This window comes from Cervus elaphus, chromosome 23 (genome assembly GCF_910594005.1).
Source record: "Cervus elaphus chromosome 23, mCerEla1.1, whole genome shotgun sequence".
Taxonomy (NCBI): domain Eukaryota; kingdom Metazoa; phylum Chordata; class Mammalia; order Artiodactyla; family Cervidae; genus Cervus; species Cervus elaphus.
Window position 1 is genome coordinate 11,091,874 of NC_057837.1, and position 20,164 is coordinate 11,112,037.

At 43.1% G+C, this 20,164-nt stretch overlaps 3 protein-coding genes across 8 annotated transcripts in view; 2 read left to right on the forward strand and 1 right to left on the reverse strand.

Moving 5' to 3' along the window:
- LOC122682180 (ninein-like protein) overlaps window positions 1-20,164 on the forward strand; it is a 333,523-nt gene that overhangs the window by 307,249 nt on the left and 6,110 nt on the right. For both annotated transcript variants that reach the window (XM_043885029.1, XM_043885028.1), the window contains exons 1-2: window positions 17,168-17,336; window positions 18,568-18,774. In XM_043885029.1, coding sequence (XP_043740964.1) covers window positions 18,573-18,774 — 202 coding nt within the window. In that variant the 5' untranslated portion in view covers window positions 17,168-17,336; window positions 18,568-18,572. Of the gene's footprint in view, window positions 17,337-18,567; window positions 18,775-20,164 lie in introns of those variants that run through there.
- LOC122682172 (ninein-like protein) overlaps window positions 1-20,164 on the forward strand; it is a 336,725-nt gene that overhangs the window by 15,754 nt on the left and 300,807 nt on the right. The window lies entirely within an intron of this gene.
- Window positions 577-20,164, reverse strand: part of LOC122682163 (putative ankyrin repeat domain-containing protein 19) — a 31,072-nt gene continuing 11,484 nt past the window's right edge. For both annotated transcript variants that reach the window (XM_043884981.1, XM_043884980.1), the window contains 8 exons: window positions 17,026-17,156; window positions 12,478-12,592; window positions 12,142-12,315; window positions 7,632-7,738; window positions 5,991-6,128; window positions 4,666-4,733; window positions 2,123-2,156; window positions 577-1,008 (listed from right to left, as the gene is read on the reverse strand). In XM_043884981.1, coding sequence (XP_043740916.1) covers window positions 900-1,008; window positions 2,123-2,156; window positions 4,666-4,733; window positions 5,991-6,128; window positions 7,632-7,738; window positions 12,142-12,315; window positions 12,478-12,592; window positions 17,026-17,156 — 876 coding nt within the window. In that variant the 3' untranslated portion in view covers window positions 577-899. The remainder of the gene's footprint in view (window positions 1,009-2,122; window positions 2,157-4,665; window positions 4,734-5,990; window positions 6,129-7,631; window positions 7,739-12,141; window positions 12,316-12,477; window positions 12,593-17,025; window positions 17,157-20,164) is intronic.

The following is a 20,164-nucleotide window of genomic DNA, read 5'->3' on the forward strand; positions in this document are numbered from 1 at the left end:
GAAAAAAATACTGTAACCTTTCACTTTTCACATATTTCTTATTTATTTCCTTGTTATGCAGGACCCCCTTCCTCAACATAACACAACTGAACTATATTACCTGTAACATTACATAGGATATGGTTTGTCTCTTCATTTATTCACATTCAATAACTATTAACACGGTTCTTACACTCGAGACCTATGCTACCTGCTCCAGGAGATGCACAACTGTTTCCTGAACCCCACTAGCTTACACTGACACGGGGCTCTAAGATGAACACTTAAATCACAATAACACAAAAGGTCTGAAATCTGAAGGCTTAGAATGTGACACAGGACACGGGGTAGGTCTTTTTAAAAATACAATAGAAAAAAAAATCCCGAGTTGCAGTTTTATCTCACGGTTATTAAAAGTCTCTGCTTCTATGAAGGGAAAGTCGATCAGTCGTGTCCGAATCTTTGCAACTCCATGGACTCTACGGTCCATGGAATTCTCCAAGCCAGAATACTGGAGTGGGCAGCTGTTCTCCAGGGGATCTTCCCAACCCAGGGATCGAACCCAGGTCTCCACCATTATAGGCAGATTCTTGACTGTCTGAGTATTGCACTGTGAGTATTGCAAAAGTCATGTCCTTATGGTTTAAAATTCACAGTAACAGTCTTTATCCTTGACCAAAATTCATAGTTCCTTCATTGTGGGAAAGCTTTTCCAATACAATTTTCCTGTCACTCTATTTTCCAGCCCGTTGTTTTCTTCACCCCACTTTCATTATTCACCAAAGTTAAAAATGAACAAAAAAAACACCAGTCATATTTCTATAAAATAGTTTGCTCTGAAGAACGTTCCATTATAAACATAAAACAGAGAGAGGGACACCATTGCTGAATTTAAGAGTAAATACTACATGAAGATAAATTCAGAGTACGGAAACTGATTTCACAAGAGTGCACTGTACCTTGGTCTCAAAATCTAAGACTTCATCATCTGACGGAGGCCATGAGTCAGCACCAGGTTTGTTGGAAAACCTTTAGAGCATAAACATACAACAAAAATGAGTGAGTTCATTTCTTTAAATGAAGAAAAAAAAAGCAAGTGAACGTCTGGCTATCTATGCAGTAAACGAAGTTTCTTGACATAATTAAAATTTGGCCTCTGTTTTCAAACATTTTTTTTTTTAGATATTTTGATGTGGACCATTTTTAAAGTCTTTATTGAATTTGTTGCCATGTTGCTTCTGTCTTATGTTTTGGCTCTTTGACCCCAAGGCATGTGGGATCTCAGTTCCTCTGACTGGAGATTGAACGCACACCACCGGCATTGGAAGAAGTCTTATTAACCATCTTAACCACTGCACCCCCAGAGAAGTCTCCAAAAAAGATGTTAGTTACCTATTTCTGCTTCCATCTCTCCCAACCTATGACATATCTAGGGAAGACTCATTCTTAGTTTCCATTAACAAAGACTGACAGCCAATATATTGGCAGAGCCTGAAAATAATATGTTTTCACCAAGTCCTAATAGCTGAACTGAAAATCTAATTGATGCACTGACATAACTTTTGTTTGCCCAAAGTGGAATAAACCTGATGACTTAAAGCAGAAGGATATGCTGTTCCTTCTCCATTGTCTGTCCCTGGTTCAGAGACTAATCTGTGTCCATCAAAAATGGCAGTCTTGGTCCCTCAGCAGGGGAATCACTTATGGAGAAGGCCCCATTCCTCCCTTTACTGTAAAGGGGATACAGGAGTCCCCCGCAATGTCTAAAACTGAAAATGGACACAAGTCAAAGAACTAATTTATATGTTTCACTTATATGCTACACTGGTACTTCTCAATTTCTGCTGAGGGACACGAGAGTGGATGCTGGAGTCAGGCAGGCCAGCTGTCAAATCACAGGTCAACTCATTTTAACCATGGAATCATGGGTCAATTCATCAACCTCCCGAACCACAGTTGCCTAATTAAGCAAAGCAGGACACAGTGGTTTACGACGCTGCTCTGGTGACTCCATGAGGTCACAGATGTTACGCACATGATGCAGTCTCTGACCCAGAGCAGGACGCTCAACAAACAGTAGCTTCTCTTCTCTGTGTGTTCTCCTAGTAACACATACAAGTTTTAAGAATCCATCAAATCCTACCTGCTTAAAGAGTCTTCTTCAGAACTCGTATCCACTAGTAAAGAAAAAAGGAAGACACATTTTAAATCAACAAAAGAAAAATACAGACTATTAAAACCTCAAGACTGATGTTTTGTTTAAAAGTATTCCTTTGGAACCACACCTGGAGACCACACTAGAGGGAATAGTGATTGTACTATACTCATGGGCCATTAATGCCTGAGAACCACTCCTCTCCTTTATGGTCATCAAAGGCAGAACAGAAAAAGAAAGAACTGCTGATACAAGGACCATAATGCTAACCAACCTCTAGGAGACTGACAGAAAATGATACTACACCGTTAATAGAATCAGTACTATAAACTGACAATAGCACACTTGAACAGTACAGGATTTCTGGACTTCCATTCCCTGGAGCAGTGAACAGAGCCTACAGGTGTCTTGCTGGGACATAACACAAATTCTCTGGCTCTTCAGTTCAGGATGAAAATGCCCTATCACAAGGAAGCATGGTCTAGAGGCGCTGAACTTCAGAGCGTGGTAAAACATAGGAAACAAAGTCTTCCTGGCCCTCTTTCCAAATGCAAGAGAAGTATGAAAGATGTAGTGATTCCAGGTTTAGCAAGGATAATCTCTTGACAGGGAGGTGGGGGAGGGTAAATGGGTAAAGGGGGTCAACTGGGTGGTGAGGATGGGGACTGGACTTGTAGTGGTGAGCATGCTGCAGGGTACACGGAGGCTGAGCATTTTTAATGTTTTAAATATCTATGTGTACATACTAATAAATGTGAAAAGGATAATCTCTTGAGACTATCACCTTCCATTGTTCAAGAGTATCTGGACCACCTAGAGCAGGATGGTCCAAACAGTGCTGTGTTCTACTGAGGGCTATCATTACATCAATCCTCCCCATTATATGGCAAAGGTTGGTAGAAATCATGCTTTTTCAGCTTGGAAGGCATTCGTCATCAGACCCTAAGCTGATGAATAAGGGGAGGGAGGGAAGGAGAGAGGAAGCTATGGACTCTGGTGCTGTTGGACAACGTTTCACGTGTGTCGTCATGATCTGATGCTGGAGGGATGACTCACGTGCAGTGACTCCACGGGGAGGGGAGCGCTGCAACCTCGAGCCTGGAGGGCAGGGGCAGTGACGTTTACATGTCTGCACCCTGTGACCCAGAACAAGGCTTAGGACACAAAAGACACTGGAAAGTTATCTCTTTGGTGAACAAATGAACAAATAAACAAGAATGTCTTCTTTGAAAAGTCTGTTTCAAAAACTATAGAAATTAACCAGGGACAACTCTATTCTATTCTGAGCATACTGAAGACCAAGACTCTATGTCATCTCTGTATCTCCTCTAACGTGTAAAACCAACCTAGAGAAGTTCTTTGGTGGATGTTTTTGCTGTTTAGTCACTGAGTCGTGTCTGCCTCTCTGTGACCCGATGGACTGTAGCTCACCAGGCTCTTCTGTCCATGGGACTCCCCAGGCAAGAATACTGGAGTGGGTTGCCATTTCCTTCTCCAGGAGCTCTTCCCGATCCAGGGCTGGAACCCGTACCTCTGGCATTGGCAGGCGGATTCCTTACTGCTGAGCCCCCTGGGAAGCCCCCTTTGATTAGACAGAGGTGAACTAGGTTTAAAGGTGTTCTCAGACAGCTTGTACAATGTGCTAGATGCCACATCGAGGGGACATGGTGGTGTTTTTGCTCATGTGAACTGTGTTGGTTCTTTTATTAGAATCTGCAGAGTCCCAAGTTGATCTATTTGAAAATCTATTATGATCATCTTTTAAATAATGGCAACAGAACATGGTGTTCTTACAAAACTATACTATCATGACAAGTATCCAACACACAGAAGAAAACATCTGGTTCTAATGAAGTCAACCTATCTCACTCTTTTTGGATCTGTGAGGAATAAAATTGGTAATAGAGACCTTGTTCATACAATAGGCAAAATAACTGGTGCTTCTCAACTAGGCATCGCTTTTCTGATCTGTACTATTGGAAGGTATCTTCCGAAAGTAATCTCTTCCTGGTATGCTGCACACTGGTTCAGCACTGCAGCTCTTCTTGTTTATCACTTATCCTACCAGAAAGGGACTGTTGAGGTTCCCAGTTTAAACGATGGTAACTTTTTTAATGAGACCAATCACTACACAGTAAGTAATAACTACTCATTCACTAAATGCAAACTATTTGTAAAAATTAAAGCTCCACTTTTATAAGAAGTCAATTTGCTATAATAGGATTACAGATGAAATATATATCATACTAACTCAAACATTTTTTGTAATGTACATAAAAATCTAATACAGGATTTTAGGGGCTGTAATTAAATACATGGAATGCTTTTCAGACAATACTGTCTCTGATGTTAAATTACCTACAATTAACTTCTTTAACAATTCTGAAGACTAGACTATTAAGAAATTCATTTAAAAACACATGCAATTTACACTAATTTTATCATAGTTCTTTGATTATTGAAATTTCCTCACTCCTACGTTATCTATGTTAGAATCACCAAGAGTAGTTCATTATTATCAGATGACGTACCTGGGTTGCTCTTTTCGGGAGGAGTTTTCGGCCTCTTTTCTTTATATTCAGAGATCAGTTGGCAAATGCTATGTGTTAAAAATGTGATAAATAATATTTTAACACTAATAGCGAAAAAAACTACCAACTATGTTAAATTCTTAGATTATTTCAGACAATGTTAGCGATAATATCAAAACTACAATTGTCCCATACATTTCAAGTTTCTAAGTTCTACCAAGTTTTATTTACCATGTATTTAAAGGAGAAACAAAAGGAAGATGAAGTAGTCATGAACTGAGGGCAATAGAGCTCAGCAGATTAACTAGATTTAGCTTGGCATATGAAAACTCTTTCCAACTCGCAAATCCTAGCTCTGTAACCAACTGCTCTTTGTTCCGAGAGAATTGCTTCTCTTGAGTTCAAAGTCATCCTCTCCACAACTGGGATCTTACTGCCTTATTTCACAAGGGGATTAAGAGGAGGTAATGAGACAATATATCCCCAAAATGCTTGCAGAAACAGTCAAAGAATGGAATAATTTGCTCTTGAACGTTGTTGTTGGAACTACTTTGGAATTCCAAGTAAAACCAATGTGTGTTTTCTTATATGTTTAGCATTCAAGGGTTTCAGGAAACTGTTATTAATTATGGTGATTAGTGTTCTCTGTGGTTTGTAATTTAGGGAATCTCAGCTCTTATATAATTTGTACCTACATTTATTTATAAAATATGAACTCACTACATTAGGTAACATAATTATCCCCCATTACTGCAGCTAATCACACCAAGCACAGAAAACTAATCACAATCAAGACCTGGCCTGGACCACTACCCTCCCTTCTCTACCTGCTCAAACTCTCAACCAGCAGATCTTTCTGACAATGATGCTTAATCTCCATGTTCATCTCTGATGCACGTGGAAGACATAACCCTACTCTTACAGTGGATACTGGCAAGTCCCAGGCAGGGCTTACCTCTCTGAATTCCTCTCTGAAGTAACTTACTTGAGATTTAAGGAGTTCTGGTGAATGGGTTCCTTGTGAGACAGACTCAGAAAACATTTACGGTTGAGGCAGATAAATCCTTTGGAAGATTTTCATTGTTGCAGGAAACAGACCCCATGAGGGGGCCAACCCTCCATGTAACTATGGAATCTCAGGCAAGCTGACACCCACTACTCTGGGAAGGACGACAGGGAACCTATGACCCAAGGAAAGGTGCCCCCACAGGATAGAAGCTGCCTGCACCGAACAGAAAACTCTCACTGGTCATGTAACAAGTGACAGTGAAAATTCTTTTTGGCGGCAGTTTAGTGATCACGGGCACTTTCATGTGGACACTTACATATTAAAACCACTCAGAGCAGCATATTCTTCTGCAGTCCGTCCAAAGACATCTTGAGAAAAGACGTCAGCACCTCGCTGCAGGAGAAGGCTGACGACACTCATAGACTCGTAACTGACAGCAAGGATGAGGGCGGTTCTACAACAACAGAGAGACGACGTCACCCTCAGGAAGCTGAGTGAACTCACAGAAACAGCTCGTTTGATGTGCTTTACCAAGGTAACATCTTGCCCTCCCCGTGAAGAACTGACCATTTACACGCTCAAGTGTACATCCTTGTAAATGACCTCCAAGGCTGAAATGAAGCGACGGAAAAGCAGCCTCCTGTCCCATTGGGATGGCACATAGCAGCACTTACTATTTCAAAAGTCCCTGATGGGGACTTCCCTGGTGGACCAGGGGCTGTGACTCCAGGCTCCCAAGGCAGGGGGCCCAGGTTCCATCCCTGGACAGGGAACTTCATCCCACATGCTGCAACTGAGAGTTCCCACGACTAAGACCCCACGCAGTCAAATAAATAAATGCTTTTCAAAAATAATATCAAAGTCCTTCATGGACAAGAAACTGTGCTAAGGTCACTTATCTGAGGCAGGTGACTATTTAAGGAACGAATCCCCCATTTCCTCCTTAGTCTGATATATTATGCTTCAAAGTCAGCTAGAGGGTGGGTTAAGCAAAGGCTATTTGCTGGCTTAAAACAAAAATATTAACAATAATGGAAATAAAAATAGTCACCGTGGCACTTAATGATGTGGACAAGCATGTGCTCTTCACTAAATGAAATACTATGTATACGCACAGCCACCTTTGAAGGACGCATTACTATTTGCCCTTTTGCATCAGGAAACTTATTTGCTGATGATAAGTAATGTGCCCAAGGTCATAACCCTAACAGGGAGGAAAGCTAGGAGCTGAACCCAGTCTGAATCTAAAGCCCATCATTTTCGTCTGTATCATCCACCTCTGACTTATCTTTGTTGAAGCAACTGTTTATCCAATTAAACCTATCATTCTTCCTTCTACCTTCATTTAAAATGAAAACATCAAAATGTACTAGAAATAAAAAGGGATAAAAACTGATGAGCCCACAGTATCTGGTGACAGTGATTACTAATCACTTTTTCTTGTTGTTTAGTCACTAAACTGTGAAGGACTCTTCTGCAATCTAATAACATCAGTATTTTTCAAAGAAAGTAATTGAAAGCAAAGAGTCACCCAAAAGACAAAATCAAGTCCTTTATGTTTAGTATGCATCTTTTAAGGAAAAATATACACGAAGTAGAGGTTAAACAATCATTATAAAAGAATTAAGAAATTCGATACTGTCATAAGGTAAACTAAAAAGCAGAATCCATATTGTATAAAGCTAATGAAACTAGTATGAAATCCCTCAGCTCCTACAAGATCAACCAGAAAAAAGAACAGGTTGCATATGACATCACTCAGTATTATAAAGGAATATGAATCCTGCTATATATCTCTGCTATATAGTTTTTCACGACTCCCAGTCAGAATAATTGGTTTTCTACCTGACTGATGAAGTGTTGATCACAAATGACACCTTATTAATTTAATCTTTATCTTGATGTTAGCACCCAAGAACAGCACTAAGGTTTTTAAAAAGAAAAAGAACAACTGTACCTTTTCATCTTATCAACCGCGTGTACATTTGCTTCTTTCTTTACTAAAAATTCCACCATTTGCTGTTTCCTTTCACTTATGGCCAATAATAGTGGTGTGAGGTCATCCTGTAAAACAGGAAAAACCATTTCGAATGTACCCAGTTAACCTATTTCTAAACTGAACTGAAAATCATGCAATAGATTCTCTGAACTTAAACATATAATTCAGAAAGCAAATAAACGGGAGCCCTTCCTCCTCTTCCCCCGGCGCACCTTCTATCTCTTCAAGATGCTCCTCCTCCTGGCCTTCCCTGGGGGCCCAGGGGCTAAGATTTGAGCTCCCAAGCAGGGGGTCCAGGTTCCATCCCTGGTCAGGGAACTAGAGTCCAAGTGCCGAAACGCAAGATCCCACCTGCCACAACTAGACCCAGTGCAGCCAAATACGTCTTTTGAAAAGGGAAAGAATAAAATGCTCCTCCTCTCCCTCTTCCAAAGATGAACCACAGAGTCATTCTCTAAAACCCACTTTCAACATTTACTGGTTCCAAGGATCTTTGCTTCTATCATAGTATCTATCAGGAATATTGCAGTATTTACTTGCTCTATTACTAGTCTCAACACTCCTCCAGAGAGAATCAATTAGCTACTTGATTTCGTAGCTGCATATTTTAGGAGCAATGCTGAGGCAGGAATACATCATATTATCTGTAGCATGCATAACCTATCCAAGGATGACCAAGAGTAACCTCATGAGGTTTACAGACATTCCAATGGGAATGTTATCCTCTACATGAACATGCAAAGAGAAAGGTTGTTTTCTTTTCTTCCAAAGAAACCAACTGTGGGCACCATGTTTCTCGGCTTTCTCAGCAAAGTCTCTTGAAATTTAATCTTACTCATTCTCCTTTGCTTGTTCCTTCCCCCGCCCTTAAGTTAAACTGACAGGTCAGCATTAGCTAGATGCTGTTTGATGCAGAACAACACCGCTTATCTTCAAAGACCTTTCTTGACGGCTCTCATGTGATGACCTCCAGACCTCCAGGAAGAAGCTTCCTGAATCCCAGAGTTCTGGTCTCTGTCTTGCTTTACAGCTCTTAGTGAAGGATTACAAGGTAAGTTACCAATAAATATGCACTCAGCATTTTCTCGGGGAGTTGCTCTTCCGTGAACTCTCCCCACGCTCTCTCTCATAATCCTGTGTGTCTGAGAGACTCATTCAGTGTGAAACCGCCACAACCAACTTAAAAATTCTAATTTGAAAAATTCAATCCCATCCTTAAGAGATTCTTTTAAAATATGGAATCAATTATAGATTAATTAGACTGTCTTCAAAACTTTGAAATAGTTATCAAAATAAACTATAAACCAAGAATTGGAAACTCAAATGCTTATGGAGGGGGAAACCTGGTGACCTAAGTGAAAAAGCCAGGTGAGGCTGGCAAACCCGCAAACACACGCCCCATACAGAAGGGGAGGCCTACACATGCAGACCAAACAGTAGAATGGGCTCAAGGGGGACCAGATTTGGGTCTCTGAGAAGCCTGAAACGCAGACATCAGCATGAGTGTGCTAAATTTTAAATGTTGACTCAGGTTGTGGAGGTAGGTAAGCTAAACATAACCAAGGACCACATTTGGTCTGTAGCCCATTTGTGCTTTTACGTTTTGCTGTTTCCAAACAGGTGGGTATAAAGCAAATATTTGTATGTGAAAGCTTTCCTTTCTTGAGTATCATGTGGTTCACAAGAAAAGTGGGTCTGAATATGTAATAAAAATTGCTATTGACTCATAATTTTATTAAAATAAATTTAAAAAACAAGACTCAAAATTCCCACTTGAAGAATGTTTCCACTGCTTGTTAAAACTACAATCTCTTTCTAGAATTCTCCCAGATTATTAACCAAATGGTTAGTGAGTTCCTAAGACTGCTGAAACTAAATGATTCAAACAATCCCCATCTGGACTAACTTCATGGGTTTTGATGTTTAAAGCTGTCCTCTCGCTTATGCCAGGGCTCAGCAAATCTAACAGACACACTGCAAGAGTCTGTCCTGCTGACACCAAAAGAAGGCTCATGAATTACTGTTACCGCAGTCAGGAAAACCCTGTTGGTAACAAACACTGTTGACCTAATGACCTGGTTGGTAACAGAAGGTGTAAAATTCTTAAAGGGTCAGACTCTACAGATGAAGTGACTTGGCCATGAGCAAATCTCTAAAGACGCTTGGAGTGTCACTGAATAATTAGTGGTTGGAAGAAAAAGGAGTTATATCACTCAAGCCAATAGATGTTGCCAAAAATGTTCCTTTTAACTTCTCAATCACAGAGGCAGAGGAAAAAGTCAGGCTAATATTGCTGCAAAGGAGGGAGCTGATGGAAGTAGCTAGCATTGATCAAACTCCAACTCTTCTATAGATTACTTATTTTTGAGATAGGTGCACTAGAAATTATACTTAATCACTCCATAGTTCTTCACCAAGGATCCTATCAGAATCTCAAGGAAATATTTCTAAATACACAAGTCCAGGCCTTCCTCGATTTATTCCATCAAAATCTTCAGGGAACAGCCTAGGTTTGTAAATTTTTTTATCAACTTTCTCAACGGATTGTGGTTTTCACCAGCACAATCTAGCTGAGAATTAGCCCAGCAAATATTCCAGTCTCATCTCTAACCCACATGGCCAATCCCTTCTCTTACTTGAGGATTTGAAGAGAAAAGAAAAGTGTAAGAGGCAAGAGTCATCAAAACAGAGTTAAATTTTCCTGGGTAAATAATGGTAGAACAGGGACTAATAAACACAAAAGGCAACCTGATCTCATTGTTTATAAACCCCTTCCTTTCCATCAAGACCTTCTAGATTGAGAGCAGAGTCTAGACTCTTATCTAACTGGCTGTTTCTGCCAGAATAGGATAATAGTTCTGTTCAATATTTGTTCTTCTCTCTTCTTTCCAACTTAATCACCACCTTTTCACTGCTGATCTGATTTCTGCAGAGTCTTCCTAAAATTGATACCTAGGCAAGTCTCCAACTCATTCAATCTCTTTCTCAAAATAACAACTATTATACCTGAAACTGAAAGGCACCTTAGCAAAATATATAAACTGAAGGGGGAAAACAACAAAACCAAAACCTCAGGACTTCTGTGGTGGTCCAGTGGCTGGGTCTCAGCGCTCACAGTGTAGGGGGTCTGGGTTCAATCCCCGGTCAGGGAACTAGACCCTGCATGCTGAAACTAAGACCTAGCACAGCCAAATACATAAAAAAAAAAAAAAAAAACAACCCTCTTCTTGGCATTTCCCCAACTGCCAAAATTCCAGCCTGATCTGCGTCTTTCAGCTGCTCGCTCGTTTTCCTTTCCTTGTAGCCTCTGAAGCCTTGGGCAATGAGAGAGAAATCATTTTTATGTAAATCATTTCTTCATAAAATCGGAATGTGTTAACAACAGCAACATTTCTATTATGTTGTCAAATGCTTGTTTGAGTTTTAAGACAAAGTCTACTTCTCCTAGGCAAATTTTGCATTACTCTGTTATGTTAGACTAATTAGAAAAAAATTTTTTTTTCAGTAAGGGAAAAATACTTGGAAAAAGTTTTACCTTTAACAATTGCTGTGTTATCACAAATATCTGCCAGAAACACAAAAAAGAACGCTTCGCTCTCTAATGCTTCTTGAGCAATATCGTGATTTAAAGTGACATCTTAGACAATCAAGTGCTTTCAAAATATTTTCACTCAGGGAAGGCTGGACCTTCCAAACAAGGAAAACTGAGCCCAGCTGTGAGAGTCGGGGAGCTCTCTCTGCAGCTCCGGGCGGGGCTGCAGCCACAGGAGAAAGAGCAGAAGGGGCAGCTTCACCACCACCAGCTCCCCACACTCAGCTGCAGCCCCGAGCTTCACCATCACCAGCTCCCCACACTCAGCTGCAGCCCCGCCGAGCAGCCCCCCAGGGCTGAGTGTGGGAGACCCGAGGTGTGTACCTGGTGAACCAAGTGGTCACTAGCACAAGTAAATGCCCTTGCTGGTATCAAACATGACCTGACCCACTTCACCGGATCTCAGAACAGGGGTCCTGGAGGGCTCAGGGCTCCAGGCCTGCTGCCTCCCTGGCCCACTTGCACCCCCCAGCTCCCCCTGCTGGGCACTGGTTCTCCTTCCTCCTACCCCCATCCCTCCCCCAGCAGCTGTGCCCATTCCCTGAGCCCCTGGAAGCAGCCACCCACCACATCACTTCACTCTCCCCAGGCCTTCATTCTTTGTAGGACTTGAGCCTACCACCCATTCCTGAGCACTTTCTAGTGGGAAAATCTTCCTTCTGGGGTAGAAGGTGGCTGAGAGAGACAGCGTTGCCCTTTCTGTGGGCTCTGACATGTTCCACCCAACCCCTGACTTGGCTTTGGAGTTGTTTCCATGGTAACAGGGCCTGCTGGACACTACTCAGTCTATCTATTTATATCCTGTTATCAATAAAACACTACAGTTTAGAAAAATGCTTTGCCAATATTTTGTCAATAAAGTTAGTTGAGCTATACCTCGTTCCTGGCTTCTATATTGGCGTGATAGGAAAGCAGCTTTGCTGCGAGTGATATATTCTGGCAAAAGACAGCGTGGTGGAGCGCGGTGTTGCCATTGGCATCCGTGAGGTTTGGGTCGGCGCCGTGCTCCAGCAGGAGAGTCGCGCACTCCTCCTCTTGGCATTCTACGGCCTGTCAGCGTTGTGCCAAGAAACAAGGGTGTGAGTTCTAGGAATTCAAAGGAAATAGCCCACAAGTTCACCAGTTCCCTCTATTTCAACGAGATCAACTCATTGTTAGTCTCAGTGGTTAAATCACACCCATCTCATGTGGACACGGGTCGCTGCCCCGTACCTTCATCAGCGCGGTCCTGTTTTCACTGTCACGGAGGTTAAGCAGGCATCTTCTCTCCAGGAGGAGAGCCACCACCGCTGGATGGCCATTGGCACAGGCCAAGTGGAGCGCAGTCCTACGAAAGCAAGAGAAGTTCTTAGGAAACTGTAGTGTCACTGTTTTAAAAGAAACAATCGTTCATTCATGTGATTGAAAACACTCAATAGCATGGTACTCCTATCGCTCTAAAACAAATATTTTGTTTTCTTCTGGAGAAAGAGCAGCATTTATTAGCTTTAGCTCCTCTTACACAGTAAGGAAAGAACAATCTACTTGAATAGAATGCGCAAGACCTCGAGATTCAGCTCAACTTGGGTTTGACTTTGACTTTCACTCTGTCACTTATGAGCTGTCACTCAATCTCTTTGTGCCTCAAGTTCCTCATCAACAAAATGGACAGAGAGTAGTAGTTATCTCACAGGACACAGCTGGGATGCTTAAATGAGATCCATGCACAGATAACAGCTGGTAATTGTTAGATTCGAATATCAAAGTTACTCCTATTGCTACTGTCTTACAAGGACAACATCTAAATGAAGTCAAAGGATATTACAACTCCTTTGCAGATATGTTTTGAGGATTAGAGACAACATTGTACTCTGATGATTCTAATATGCTCATTATCTCACATTTTAGCGTCTCTGACATTGGAATATAATTTATAAATCACAGGCTTTACAACTGTAAATTATAGCATTTTTGTTTGTTCATTTCTCGCTTTTCTGTTGGTCTAATTACCATGAGGGGTTTTCGTCTAAGTTTCTTTAGAGATGACGTATGTTATATGTTATTATATAATACAGGTCACGACACAGTGATCCACAACTGTGAACGGTTACACCGCATTTAAAGTGACTATAAAATATTAGCTATATTCCCCATGTTGGACAATATATCCTTGTAGCTTGCAGGATTTTAGTTCCCTCACCAGAGATCGAACCCTGGGCCCAGAGCAGTGAGTCTTAACCACTGGACGACCAGGAAATTCCCAAGATTCCCTTGACTTCTGAAAAGGCTGAAAGTTGCCATAGGATACCAATCCTCACAAATAAATTGAAAGTGACAAATTATTTTTATCTGTGCCACATTCCTATGAGTGCCAGAAAGATAAACCCTGTCTGCTCACCCGACTTCCCTACAGACAGCTTGCTCTACAGACATTTTTAAATTTGGGGGGTTGCTAAATCAACTTTCAGATTTGGTTTTTTCTTTTTTTTTTTTTTCTGGTGTGGAAACCCAGGAAACTCCAGAGTGTTTGCCTTTGAAATCATTCTTAGAAAAGTCTCTGGGGTGCGATATGTGTATACTTACAACTGATTTATGATGTTGTACAGCAGAAACCAAGACAACACTGTAAAGCAATTACCATCTAATTAAAAAGATAATAAGGTTAGTAACCAGTAGAACAAGAAAAAAAACGTCATTGTCAGCACACAAAAAAAGTACCAATAGGAATTTCAGTTTTCTTCTGCTACTTTTCTCACCCTGTGTATTTCAAATGTTTGATCCATACTCCATCTGAAACTTTTTGGTGAGATAAAAATCTAGTTACTTTTCTCTTAATAGTTACCAGGTTATTTCTCTACCATCTACACATAATTTATCTTTACTAATAGAAAACGTCATCAAGCAAATTTTGATAATCTAAAAGGGCAAATCTTTGCCTACTATACAAAACTTCCGATTTCATCACAATTAAAGACAGCATGTGTAAAGCAAAATCTTTAAAACCACGATATGTTTATTTGGTTTAAATATGGAAAGACCATATATCCTAAGAAAACGTCTTCCTATTCAAGAACACATTCAGCTTCCTACTTCAAAGCTGTCTTCTAAGGTCCTTCAGCAAGGAATATATACACATAAGTGTACAGTGATATAAAATGGATATTGCATTGTATCTGAAGAATTTTTAACCCAGAAGCTGACCTGTCATGGGGATTATTTTTCTCACTATGCAGTTTTCTGGAATATATAACATTATGGTATAAAAATGTGTACATTAAAAATAAGATGCCAACAACCTCAAAAGTCTGCCCACTGCCAATATCCACAATGGACGATCCATGGGAAGAAGAGTTTTCATAAATCACATGAGAAAAACAATGCGAAAGCCAGGGAGTTCCAGAAGATTTCTTGAGGGCTATAGAACTTGAGAGCTGTTACTCATGAGTACACCATGTTAACGATGCATAACAACAAATGAAAAGGAGGAGAAAGAAGAGGAAAAAAAGATGCTATTCACGTTTTTTTTTTACATTCGTGATGTGCTTAACACAGTACCTGACACAGACTAAGATTTTAAGAAGCTAATTCATTGAGCATGGTGGTGCTTTAGTCACTAAGTCGTGTCCGACTCTTGCAACCTCATGGACTGTAACCACCAGACTCCTCTGTTCATGGGATCTCCTGGTCAAGAATACTGGAGTGGATTGCAATTCCCTTCTCCAGGGGATCTTTCCGACCCAGGAATTGAACCCATGTCTCCTACATTGCAGGTGAATTCTTTACCGACTGAGCTACAGGAGATAGGATCATTCTGGAATTCTATTAACAGTAAGCTAAAGAAAATAGAGCAGAAAGCCTCTTCATCACAAGAGGCAGAATGGTGTAGGGGTTAAAGACACGGGCTTTGGACCTATGGGCTTACATCCCAGTCCTACCACTTCAGCCTTTCAACCTTGAACAGACGACCTGAACTTTCAAACCCTCAGTTTCGCCATTGTTGAAATGGGGCAATGGTCTCCATCTCTGAGGCTGCTGAGGACTCATACTTGTGTCATTTGCCCGGGGCCTGGTACCTAGCCTCCTTGAATGTGAGTGGCTTTCACTGTCATGGAGACAGAGCAGTAGCACTGACTGCATCCTACTGGATGCCAAGCACACAGTGGGTCTCCTTTTATAGCAGCCAAGCTGAGGCTGAGGGGTAGCAGGCACAGGGTAACATGGATAGAGGTCACTGCCTACAGGACAGCTTATGGGCTCTAAGGTGACACCCCCGAGGCCGAGGCCCCATCACTGAACTGGCTGTGTAGAATTAGGCAGTCACTTCACTTCTCTGGACCTTTGTGTCCTACTCTGTCACTGCCCAAGCTGTGTGGAGTATGAAATGAGACACCACACATAAAATACTTGGCCCAGGGCCTAAGGATGGTGGTGATGGTCATGCTTTTCCCTGTTGCCTTTACCACAACTCTTCCTACCCCTTCTCACCATGTTCTGCCCAGCGCTTTAGTCCTGGGGCCGCTGCTGTGGAGCATCTGGGCAAATTTGCTTTCCCTTCTCCAAGTCCTGGGCTCAGTTCTGGGCTCAATGCCAGTCTGTACCAGCCTCAAGACACTGCCCATTGCAGCATTCCCTCACATCTCTGTTGCTTCAGGTCTCAGTTCACAATCAGAGATTCCTTCCATATACCCATGTTACCCACTTTACCGTAGGGAAATGGGCCCAGAGAGGGCACAGTTCTCCCTTAGAGACACACAGCAGAGTGCATTCCTGGATGGGTTGTGAAACTGAGGTCTTTCACTGTCTCTTCTGGGAAGCCTGGATGTGGATCCCACAGTGCACTGCTGGGCCAGGGCCAGGTCAGCACCATTTACAGTAAATACCAGGCATACCACATCTGCCAGTCCACCCCTCATTACCCACACACTGCCGCTCTTCACTAGATTCCCTCTCCAATGGGCGTTATGCAGGGCTTGGGGGTCACAGAGTACACAATAGGACAGTCACACATTATCAAGCCTTCAAGGAGGCCAGGCCCACCCCCACCCCTTCACACAGGACCCTTTCTTCGGGACCCCATCCTCAATTCCACCGCTCTTCTGCCGTTGTTAAAGCCCCTCCCCATAATTCAAGCCCGTCCATAGACTATGGGTCCCTTGCGCGCCTCCACCGATACACTCTAGCCACACCTCTTTCCCCTCCGTGGCCGCTCCTCTCCAGCCACTGTCCTCTATCTGGTCACGCTCCAACCCCTAACCCCGCCTCCGGACTGACCACGCCCCCTTGACAAACAGCCCCGCCCTCACCATCAGGCCCGCCTCTCAGTTGCAACTCAGGTTCCCTCTGGCCTCCCCATCCCGTCCCTCCTCTCTGATACCGCCCCTCGCCCCGCCTCTCCCGACTGCGGCCTTAGGGGCTCCCCCAGGCCAGTTAACCGGGAGACCCACTGAACTCTTCCGTGGGTCTCAGCGAGCCGCCCTCGCGTTCACTTAAAGGGGAGATGCCGGCGAGGGTGGGCCCACACGACCGGCTTGAGCCCCGCCTGGGCGCCTGTGCCTGCTATTCATGTTTTATTTAAGTTCTGTGATTACTGACATTCAGTTAAATAACTTTAAAACGGCCAGTAAAGTGCTCTATAAGGGGAATTATAAGCGGGTCCGAAACCAGCTAAGGCTTTTGCAGCCTATCAAGTCTGTGGGGCGCTGGATCCCAGGAAGGTGTCCAACAGCCTTGGAGGGGAGACTCACAGGAGGGACCCCTGCCAGGCCCTTCCTCCCTGCTTACCTGTTCATCTTGTCCTTGTCATTCAGGCCACTCTTCCCGAGCAACAGGACCTGCTGCACTTTAGCTACGTTGCCTACGCTGGCAGCTCTGTGGATCTTTCCGAGGTCCTTGTCTCGGATGCGGTACCCGGGCTGGAAGTTGATTCTATGACTGCCGTCTCTCCCCGGGCTGATGGAGGAGCCGAAGGGCGAGCTGCCCTTCTTACTCCTGAAGCCAAAAGTCTTCTTCATCACAGAGCCTACAGACTCCAAACACACCTCACCTCCCCCTCGGCTCTTCACAGGCCCCTAAACCCAACAGGAGCACTAGAGGTAAGCCAGAGCCGGCCCGCCACAACCTCCCAGCTGGGAAGCTCAACGGTTTAGAATCTTACATCCCAGAATGATCGTTGCTAAGCAACACGTTGCTAAGCAATGTGTTCACCTCTAAACACATTGCCTGTGTGCCAGAATGCCCAGGGTGCACGTGCAAGAACTGGAAGTGCATTTTTTGAAAGAAACAAATATTATCAATAAAGCCTACCTAAGGTAAGAGGAAATGAGAGGAAACTGAAATAAACACAGAAAGGAAAGCGACATTACAACAGATACCTCAGAAGTAAAGAAGCATAATCATGAGGGACTATTATTATTGATGAACAATTACAAACTGGAAAACTTAGAAGAAATAGATAAATTCTGAGAAACATACATGCTGTCAAGACTAAAACAAGAAAAAATACAAAAGTAGAAAAACTCAAAACTCCAGTAATAAATAAGGAGATTCAGATATTAATTAAAAAAAAAAAACTCCCCAAAGTTAAAAGTTTACGATCAAACGGATTCAAAGCTCAATTCTACCAACATTCAAGTAAGAACTAAAAGTAAGACTATGCATAAAAACACTTGACAAAATTCAAAATCCATTTATGGTAAAAAAATTTTCAATAAAATAGAAATTTACTCAATACAATAAAGGCCATTTATAAAAAGCATGAAAAGTGAAAGTGATGGTCACTCAGTCGTATCTGACTCTTTGCTATGCCATGGATTATACAGTCCATGGAATTCTCTAGGCCAGAATATTGGAGTGGGTAGCCATTCCCTTCACCAGGGGACCTTCCCAATCCAGAGATAGAACCTAGGTCTCTCGCAATGCACGCAGATTCTTTACCAGAGGAAAGCACCAAGGAATTCCTAAGCACCAAGGAATCCCAAGAATACTGGAGTGGGTAGCTGATCCCTTCTCCAGTGGATCTTCCTGACCCAGGAATCAAACCAGGGTCTCCTGCATTGCATGTGGATTCTTTACCAACTGAGCTAACAGGGTATCTAGTCTTGCTTGGGAAAACAGCGTCTGACAGAAGGAAAAGCAGGGACCAAGAGGCTTTGAACAAGATGGCTGCCATCTTTAAAGACAAAGAAGCCCTCTGTCCTGCGACGGATTCACGCTGATGTTTGGCAGAAACTAACACAACACTGTAAAGCAATTATCCTTCACTTCAAAATATATTAAAGAAAAAAAAACCCTCTCCCTCAACTATGCTGCCCCCTTCCCCTGCAGCCTGAATGGTGCTCAACCCAGAACCAAACACCCTGAAGGAGCTGCCCAGCCCCACGCTCTCCTCCTCGCCGCAGCCTAGATTCTGCTCCCTCACTCTGTGGAACTGTTCTCCTCTCTGCCACCGGACTCGAGAGGAGATGAAATCAAACGGCTCGCCTACAGTGAAGGGGGAGAGCCCTCAGCACTTCAGGTCCCGGGTGCCAGATGGTAAGGTTCAGAGAAAGCTGCCAGGGACATTACCAGGGTACAAACGTCACGTGGTGAGGCCACGAGCTGGACCCTCACTGGAGGGAAAAAGAGCGCAAGACCCTCAGTCACGGGTCTGTCCCCACAGGTGGGGAGGGGGCGGGTTGGCGTGCATGCGGTCACGGGCTGTGGTCACTTCCCCACGGTGAGGGGACTCCTGCCCTGTGTCTGTGCGGCGGACACTGCGCTGTGATTAAATGTAACCTGGGTGTGGAGAACAGCTGGAGCGCATGTTCAACCTGCCTCAGCCTGGCTCCCAGGAAAGAGCAATGAGTGTTTTTCTCTTCCCAGCTAGTGGCTAAGGCTGGGAAGAAGCAGGGAACATGCATTGGCTCAAGAGCACATTCTGATCCAAACTCACAGTGTAATGTAAACCTATCATTTCTGATCCCGCAGGACAGGCAACACTTTAGTCGCTCAGCCATGTCCAAGTCTCTGAGAACCCATGAATCGCAGCACGCCAGGCCTCCCTGTCCATCACCAACTCCCAGAGTTTACTCAAACTCATGTCCATTGAGTCGGCGATGCCATCCAACCATCTCATCCTCTGTCATCCCCTCCTCCTCCTGCCCCCAATCCCTCCCAGCATCAGGATCTTTTTCAAAGAGTCAACTCTTCACATGAGGTGGCCGAAGTACTGGAGTTTCAGCTTCAGCATCAGTCCTTCCAAGAAACCCCCAGGACTGACCGCCTTTAGGATGAACTGGTTGGATCTCCTTGCAGTCCAAGGGACTCTCAAGAGTCTACTCCAACACCACAGTTCAAAACCATCAATTCTTTGGCGCTCAGCTTTCTTCACAGTCCAACATCCATACATGACCACTGGAAAAGCCATAGCCTTGACTAGCTGGACCTCTGTTGGCAAAGTAATGTCTCTGATTTTAATATGCTATCTATGTTGGTCATAACTTTCCTTCCAAGCAGTGAATGTCATTTAATTTCATGGCTGCAGTCACCATCTGCAGTGATTTTGGAACCCAAAAAAATAAAGTCTGACACTGTTTCCACTGTTTCCCCATCTATTTCCCATGAAGTGATGGGACAAGATGCCATTACCTTAGTTTTCTGAATGTTGAGCTTTAAGCCAACTTTTTCATTCTTCTCTTTCACTTTCATCAACAGGCTTTTTAGTTCCTCTTCACTTTCTGCCACAAGGGTGGTGTCATCCGCATATCTGAGGTTATTGATATTTCTCCCGGCATTCCAGCTTGTGCTTCTTCCAGCCCAGCGTTTCTCATGATGTACTCTGCATATACGTTAAATAAGCAGGGTGACAATATACAGCCTTGACGTACTCCTTTTCCTGTCTGGAACCAGTCTGTTGGTACATATCCAGTTCTAACTATTGCTT